Below are 8568 nucleotides of genomic sequence, written 5' to 3' on the forward strand. Positions count from 1 at the left end.
AGCTGAGTGTGACCAGCATGGCGGCAGGGGCGCTGGAGGGGACAGCGAGAGAGACAGTTTGTGCGAGGCAGGAGGGGCCTGGGCCCAGCCGCCCTGGGTCTCTTCAGCTCTCGCGTCCCCACTGCCTGACAAGAGGGCTTTGGGGGGAGGAGCGGCGTGTGTGTGTGTGCGCGCGCACTCTGCCCGGGGACGGACAGACAGGGATGGCCAGGGACAGCACAGGCCAGGGCGGGGCTGTGGCCACACAGGTAGTTGCTAACTGACCCAGCCAGGACTCGAACCCGGCCCGCTGGCCCTTTCTGCCCAGAGCCTCTGGAGGACAAGGGGGCTGGGTTTGCATGGCAGGCTCAGGAGCCAGACTGCCACCTCCCGGCTCTCACAGCCTCCATGCCTCAGTTTCCCCTTCTGGGAGACAGTGATGGCAACAGTGCCAGCCCCTCCGTGGTGTGGAGCGAGCCGAGGACCCGGCAGCCGTTACACTTCCAGTTTTCCGTGTTGTTATTCTATTATTGTTCCTCGGGCCTGCCAAGCCCATGCCCGCCACTTCAGGGGCATCTTCGCCTGTGCAGCATCTCTCCGTCTGCACCCTCGGAAACGGATGGGAAAGGGGACAGAGGAGGGGCCGGGGAAGGACTGAGCGAGCCAGGGCTGGAGCGTGGCGTGGCCGAGCCTCCCTGTCTGGGGGCGGGGCGGGGCGGGGCCAGGGCGCGAGCCTCATTGGCTGGCCCCAGGAACCCAGAGGAATAAAGGCCGCAGCGGAGCGGAGGAGCCGGACAGCTCAAGGGACAGCGCCCTGCGTCCCTCCCTCTGTCCGGCTGTCCCCGCTGTTCACCAGAGCCGGGTAAGTGGTCCCTTCCTCAGCTACATCCCAGGACCACACTGCCTAGGGACAGGAGAAGCTCTCAGAAGAGGGACAGAGAGCGTCAGTGAGGCAGGAAAACCCACACCCTGAGGCCAGCCGCTGTACCTCAGTTTCCTCATTTGTAAAATGGGATGATGGCCTGCTAAGGATGTCGTGTGGGTGAGATGAGACCGTGCACTTAATATAATAATAGGTGCAAAGGCTCAGGGGCGATGTGCCTGCCTGGCAAGCACAAGGTCCTGAGTTCGAGTTTTGGTACCACAAAAAAAAGTAGGTACAACGTGGGGCATGACTGTAATCCCAGCACATAGAAGGCTGATGCAGGAGGATTGCCATGAATTTGAGACCAGCCTGGGCTACACAGTGAGTTCAAGGCCAGCCTGAACTATATAGCGAGACCCTGTCCCCAAAAAGTAAATAAAACCCAAAAAAGGTATCACTGACAGCCAAGTGGCAGCAGATGTGGCTCCCGGAGTGGGGCGGGGAGTGGGCCAGCTGAGGCCTTGTCACCCCTCCCCATCGTCGGGGCTCCCCTTCTTCTGTCCTCCTGTGACACCTGCTGGGATGTGCGTGTTCGAGGGGGGCCAGGCTGGGGCGTGGTCAGGACCCCTTCTCCCTTCACTCCAGTGTAGGATGCTCCCCCCAGCTGAGGGAGGGGCTGAACCGCACTGGAAACCGGGCTGCTGGCTCCTGGGGTGGTGGGGGCCCCAAGCCAAGCACCTGCTGATTTTTACTGGCTCAACCCAAGCTGGGGAAACTGCAGTGTCCCCCGTGGCTGTCAGCAGAGAGGGGTTGAAAGGCCTGCACGTGTGCCGGCCGCCGACCATACTGACTTCCTCACTCGGACAGCCCAAGCCGCACCTCTGGGCACCAGGGGCCCCGTCCACTGGTGCAGACCCCCCATGCCAGCCCTGGCCCTGCTCCTTGGTGACCTTGGGTTAGCCACAGAACATCTCAGCCACCAGCAAGGGCTTTCCTGAGCTCCCCCAGCCTCTGCCTGTCCCCTGGGTGTCCCCCAGCCTGGCAGCTTCAATCTGAAAAACAAAGTAGACCAGGCTGTGCCAACTCCTTTTCTGATCCCCAGCACAGGAGAAAAGAGACGTGTAATGATTATTATAACAATAATCAAGAGTTTTCTGTAGCTGAACGCAGTGTTGCACACCTGTAATCTCAGCACTCTGGGAGGCTGAAGCAGGAGGATCACAAGTTCAAGCCCAGCCTGAGCAACTTAGCAAGATCTTGTCTCAAAACAAAAAGTTTTAGGGCCGGGGATTTAGCTCAGTGGTTCCACCGCCTGCCTCGAAAGCCAAAGACACGAGTTCAATCCCCGGTACCAAAACAAAAAAACAAACAAAAAGTTTTAAAGGGCTGTGGGTGTAGTTCAGTGCAAAGTCAATCACCAGTACCAAGTTCAATCCTCAGTACTTGAAAAAACAAGTTTTTCCTAAGCGAAAACGGATTTCCAACAATTACTTTTAAAGAATGTATGTGTTGCAATAAGCAATCCAGGCCCATGGCAAAACCTTTAAATGGTAAAAAGGCTGCTCACACTAGAGGGCTGGCTCCCCCAGGCCCTGAGACTGATTTCTCCTGAGCATCTCCTATGGGAGTGTGTGGGTGGTGAGTGTGTGTGTGTGCACATGCATGAGGGCTTCTTGCACTTCTTGCATAAGTGACAACTATATCCCTCCCTGGCTTTATCCTCACAACCACCACAAAGCTCAAGCTGCGCCAGCCACTCCCTCCCCTGCCCCCGTCAGGACCAAGGGTGTTCCTGATGCAGGAGTGGGCTGATGCTGGTTGCCGTTTGACAGGCAGGGAGCTGTGGCAGAGCCTAGATCGCCTGTGGATGCCACATGGAAGCAGGTCGAGTGCACCCAGCTCTCTGGGGCCCTTCCTGCATCCTGGGGAGTGGACAGAGGGCCGCTCTGGTCCCGGGGTACCTGCTGCCGGCACTGTCCTCACCTCTGGGCCTCCTCCTCTCAGCAATGGCATCCGGGGAGCCCCTGCACGTGAGGACTCCCCTCCGAGACAGCATGGCCTTGTCCAAAGTGGCTGGCACCAGTGTGTACCTCAAGATGGACAATGCCCAGCCCTCTGGCTCCTTCAAGATCCGGGGCATTGGCCACTTCTGCAAGACGGTATGGTTCAGGGTCCCAGTCCCCTGGGGGTGCGGCTAGTGCTGTGTCACTAAGGAGCACGGGGTCCCGGGACCGTACCCCACATCAGGGTCCCTGATGGCCGGAGGTGCTGGTCCACGAGGTTCCCATCGGCTGATCCCAGAGCCAGGTCACCGGCCCAAGCTGTGTTTCAGGGAGGAGGACACCGTCCAATGCTGGGGTGGTGCCAGCTCTCGTGAAGGAGGGAGGGAAGAGCAGGAGGAACTGGGCATGGTGGAGCAGGCCTGACCCCTCTCCTTTTCTCCGCAGTGGGCTGAGCGGGGCTGCGAGCACTTAGTCTGCTCGTCGGGTGAGTGGCACTTCCCTGCCTCTCCCCAGCTGTGTCCAGGCAGCCTTCACCTGGGAGGGGTGGGTCCTGCCTTCCCCAGCAATGAGCTGTCGCACACATTCGCAGCCGTCCTGGATCTGAGTTCTGGGGCGGCCAGCGGTCACCCCGGGTTGCCAGAGGGGAGTCTGGAGCCACCTTGGACACAACTTCCCCTCTACCCCGACAGCGGGCAACGCAGGCTTGGCCGCCGCCTACGCCGCCAGGAAGCTGGGCATCCCGGCCACCATCGTGGTGCCCAACACCACGCCTGCCCTCACCATCCAGCGGCTGAAGGACGAAGGCGCCGTGGTCACAGTGGTGGGCGAGGTGTGTGCCGGCCCGGGCGGGGGCAGAGAGGGCGGCTGGCGAGCACGGGCCCCCCACAGCCTCACCCCTGCCGCTCCTGTGACCCTGCAGACGCTGGATGAAGCCTTCGTACTGGCCAAGGCGCTGGCCAAGAACAACCCAGGCTGGGTGTACGTGACCCCCTTCGATGACCCCCTCATCTGGTAAGTGGAGCCCGGGGCCGCCCCGCTCCACCCCTGGGGAGCAGACGCAGAGCGCAGGACCCACACGCAGGTGGCAGCAGCGGGGTCCCCAGGCAGACATGGGACAGCAGAGTTTCTTTAGGAGGTGACTCGGGGGGGGGCGTTAAAAGGGGAGCTGTAGGCAGCTATAGCTCAGTTTCTGGGGACCCCCACCCGGTTCAGGCACCCGCGTGCACAGTGGGGGATTCAGGCGCCTCGCACTGGTTCCGGCCCGGGGCAGCTCTCGCGAGCGCCATCTGCTGACCGGAAGCATGTGTGCAGGCAACTCCAGCGGCCCTAGTTAAGCTGACACCCCTGGGACTCCCTCCTGGTGTCCCGGGAAACCCAGCTCTGAGCTGGCACCGCCCCTCGCCCTCCAGGGAAGGCCACACGTCGGTCGTGAGAGAGCTGAAGGAGGCGCTGAGCGCAAAGCCGGGCGCCATCGCGCTGTCGGTGGGCGGCGGGGGCCTGCTGTGCGGCGTGGTCCAGGGCCTGCAGGAGGTGGGCTGGGGGGACGTGCCCGTCATCGCCATGGAGACCATCGGCGCCCACAGCTTCCATGCCGCCGCCACCGCGGGCAAGCTTGTGACCCTACCCAAGATCACCAGGTGAGAACGTGGGGGAAGAGGCCCATTCACAGGGGTGGAAACTGAGGCCAGGGAGCTGGTACTGGAGAGAGAACAGGAAATAAAGAGCTCTTGCTCCCAAGGAGTTCCAATCCCAGCCCCAAACCTTAGAACACAGGAGTTCAAAACATGATTGAACTTCATTTCTCTCTTCTGAGAAGGTCTAGAAATGGGCAGTCTAGGGGCAACTCCAGGAGGTCAGGGACCTAGCTTCCTTCAGCTCGTTGCCTTACCATCCTTATGCCCCAAAGTGGGTGCTGGAGTGCCAACTACCACACCCACACTCCATCTGTCCGGAAAGAGGAAGCAAGAGGTAGAAGGCTATGTCCCAACCTTTACAGAGAGACACAATAAAGCTCTCTTTGACTTACAATGTGGTTGCATCCTGATAAACCTATCTTTCATAAAGTCAAGAATGACCTAAACTCACTCAGTAACATAATCCATCATAGAGTGTTGGTTACTTCCATTTGTGATCAAACAGCTGACCACTGCTCTCCAGCACTGCAAGAATTATATCACACGCTAGCCTGGGAAAAGGTCCAAATTCAAACTTGGAAGTACAGTTTCTACTGAATTCATTCACTTTTGCACCATCATAAAGTTGATAAATGGCAGATAAACCAATCTAAATCAGGGACTGTACTTGTTGTCTCTCATTGGCTAGAGCCTAATCACATGATCACACTTAGCTGCAAGGGATGCTGGGAAGTGTGTCTACCAGGCATGCTTACATGTGGCTAGAACATCCCTGCCACGGATAGGAAAGACTGAGTCCAAGTAAGGATATCTACATTTCTGAGCCCAGCACCTGGAAACTGCTGTGCTGACCTCACACCCCCACAGTTGGACAGAGGAAGCCATTACTGAGCACCTGTTGTGAGCCACAGGCTGTCTCAGGACCAAGCTGGGCCAGGCCCTCCAGATGCCCAGGGCCTCCTTAGGCAGATGAGCTGGGAACAGGACTGGTGCCACCCTGGGGAGGCCAGGAAGCATATCAACACAGCTGCCAGAGTAAGCCTTGGAGTTACAGGAGACTGCTCATGGCCCAGCATCACCACTCCCTTGACATGTGACCTTGAGCACATGACCATAACCCTGCCTGGGTTTCCCTTTCTATAGAATCAAGCCAATTCCTAACAGCAATGATGAATGAAATCACGCTGTGAGAATCCTGGCACCCAGGACTTTCTCAGGAAGCACTGAGGGTTTGCTGGGATGGAAAGGCCATTGAAGAATCCCTCCTGGGGCTGGGTGGCTCTGAGGAGGTCCTGGGGATACCGGAAGGGACCTTCAGGGCCTGTGCTCCCAGGTCAGCGCAGGTCAAACACTCTGTGCCTCCCTCGACCCCACCTTGTCAGGGCCTAGGGCACAGCCCTGACAGCTGCAGAGGCTCCTGGGCCTCCTTCGGACCCGCATGCCCATCCTCCCCCATCTCTGTCTCTTCCCTCCCTCTCCAGCGTTGCCAAGGCCCTGGGCGTGAACACAGTGTGTGCCCAGGCCCTGAAGCTCTTTGGAGAACACCCCATCTTCTCTGAGCTTATCTCTGACCAGGAGGCCGTGGCTGCCATTGAGAAGTTTGCAGGTGCGTGCCGAGTCCCCAAGCCCCAGCCTGCTGCTCCCCGAGTGCCACGGGATCCTGTGGCCCCACATTTGCCATTCTGATACATCCCTCCTGGGACATCCCGTTAATGGGGGATAATACAGTGCCACTATGGTGAAAATAGAAATGCTAAAGCCCCTCAGGAACAAGGGAGCCTGGTAACTATGACAGCGGGGAGCAACAACTGAATGTTTAAAATGTTGATTCTGAGCTTCCTGGTAGCCAGGGTAAAAACGGGAAGGATGGGCCAGAGTTAGATGTGGAGGTGCTACTATAACTGGACTCTTTCTGAGTTCAGCCCAGGACAGGGATAGCAAGGAGGGAGGAGAGGGAGAGGGGAGAGGAGGAAAGCAAGCCTGGTATGGGGGCACGCACCTGTAATCCCGGCACTCTGGAAGGCTGGGGCAAGAGGCTCAGAAGTTCAAGACCAGCCTGGGTAACTACAAACTTAGTGAGACCCTGTCTCAAAAATGTATAAAAGAATAATAAAAAAGGGCTGGGGAGCTGGGTGTGGTGGCCCATGCCTGTGATCCCAGCACAACAGAGGCTGAGGCAGGCAGGAGGATCGCTGCAAGTTCAAGGCCAGCCTGGGCTACACAGTGAATCCAAGGCCAGCCTGGGCTACACAGTGAGCCCTGTCTCAAAAAGGTGTTTGTGGAGGGCCCTGGGTTCAATTTCCCGAGCCTCGAAGAAGGGAGAGGATAGTACTTACGCTACCGTGTAATCCTCTGAACCTGCAGCCAACTTGGCTAATCAACCCTGCCACCGTGCTGGCTCACGCCTCCGAATCCTTCCTAACACCGTCCTCCGGCGATCACAGCCATTTGTATCCACCTGTGGCATTCAGCCTGGTTTGGGCTGGAAGGGTCAGGAAGGGACCTTTGGTCCAGGAACTGAGGCGCGGCAAGAGCTGAGAGTTGATTGGCTCGTGATCCCAGTTCCGCCCATGGCCTGACGCCCCCTCGACCCGCCCCTTCCCTGCAGATGACGAGAAGATCCTGGTGGAGCCCGCTTGCGGGGCAGCGCTGGCTGCGGTTTACAGCCACGTGGTCAGGAGGCTGCAGGGCAAGGGCAAGCTGCGGGCACCCCTGTCCTCCCTCGTGGTCATCGTCTGCGGGGGCAGCAACATCAGCCTGGCCCAGCTGCAGGCGCTCAAGGAACAGCTGGGCATGAACGAGCTGCCCAGTGGAGGACCAGCCCCGGGGCCCTCGCCATGAACAGGACTGGAGTCGGGGGTTCGCCTGTCCCTGGCGGCCCCTTAACTTGTCACCAGCGAGACTGTGAACTGGAACTCTTGGGAACTGTGTGACCGCTCTGTGGGCATCCTCGGTCACAAGTAACACATCAGATCCCCCAGAGCAGGGTGGCCCTGCCCCGGGCTTTCACCATCCGGGGTTAAGGACCTGTCTCATCCTTTCTTCAGGAATCCCAGCTCCATCCTGATTCATTTTTCTAATATGCACTTTTTCACTGAGAAAGAAAAATATATATTTATGAAACAAAGACCCTTGGAGTCCTTCCGTCACCATGTGTGTTCCCCCATGCCCTCTTGCACCCACTGCGGCTGCTCAGCACCAGCCCTCAGCAGGAGCCGACATCCCACACGCAGTTCTGGAGACCTGGAGGGCGGGGGTGCTTCGAGGTCAGGGCCCAGCTCCAGCCAGGCTGGTGTGCGGAGGAGGCAGGGGACCAGGGTGGGACACAGGCCACCTGCACTGGAGGCAGAGCCAGCTTGGGGCAGGGGAGGGAGACAAGGCCTCCTCGGTCTGATCCGGAGCCACCAGGGGCAGAGCTGTGAGCCCCCTTCCAGGGTCTGGTTCACCAAGTGGGCGCCTGAAGCGTGACAGGAAGGCATGGCTGAAGTGTCACACAAGCCTGCTTGAAACACGGACCCCTCTCACCCAATGAAGTCCGTGTATAAAACAGGAGAGAACCTGGGCACGGTGGTGCACACTTACAATCCCAGCTACTCAGGAGGCTGAGGCAGGAGGATGGCAAGTTTGACCCCAGGCTGGGTGACTTCCCAAGATGCTGTTTCAAAATAAAAAAAGGGCTGGGGATGTGGTTCACAGGTAGACTGCTTGCCTAGCAAGTGCAAGGCCCTGGGTGCTATCACTAGCACCACACACACTCGTGTACACACACACACACCCCGGGCTGACTCAGGGAAGAGGGAGCCCTCTTCTCCCAACTCTCTCAGAAATGCTGAGGCAGGACTAGCAGGAAGTTTTTTGAACTCCATGTTAATGCCCCATGATGTAATTATTATGTACGCCAAACATGTACTAATAAAAGTTTTTAAGATTTAAAAAATTGCCAGGCGTGGTGGCACACATCTGTAATCCAGCACTCAGGAGGCTGAGGCAGGAGAATCACTGAGTTCAAGGACAGCCTGAACTACATAGTGAGACTCTGTCTCAAAAAAAAAGAGGTTAAAATCTCATTTTGTCAGTTCCCAGATAA

The 8568-nt window shown here is 58.1% G+C and overlaps 1 protein-coding gene across 2 annotated transcripts; it reads left to right on the plus strand.

Moving 5' to 3' along the window:
- The first annotated feature begins 736 nt into the window (after positions 1 to 736).
- On the plus strand, positions 737 to 8446 carry Sds (serine dehydratase). Of its 2 annotated transcripts, XM_087198160.1 has the most exons (8): positions 737 to 841; positions 2849 to 3003; positions 3292 to 3331; positions 3537 to 3676; positions 3767 to 3858; positions 4257 to 4484; positions 5963 to 6087; positions 7090 to 8446. In XM_087198160.1, exons 2-8 carry the CDS (start codon positions 2851 to 2853, stop codon positions 7320 to 7322), a joined length of 1011 nt encoding a protein of 336 aa, XP_087054286.1. In that variant the 5' UTR covers positions 737 to 841; positions 2849 to 2850; the 3' UTR covers positions 7323 to 8446. The 2 variants fall into 2 exon arrangements, with proteins under 2 accessions (XP_087054286.1, XP_021113061.1); XM_021257402.2 differs by having other exon boundaries at positions 762 to 3003.
- The last annotated feature ends 122 nt before the right edge of the window (positions 8447 to 8568 follow it).

The sequence above is a fragment of the Heterocephalus glaber genome, unplaced genomic scaffold, assembly GCF_053883595.1.
Source record: "Heterocephalus glaber isolate CG9 unplaced genomic scaffold, H.glaber_assembly_v1.0 deba00001687, whole genome shotgun sequence".
Lineage (NCBI taxonomy): Eukaryota > Metazoa > Chordata > Mammalia > Rodentia > Bathyergidae > Heterocephalus > Heterocephalus glaber.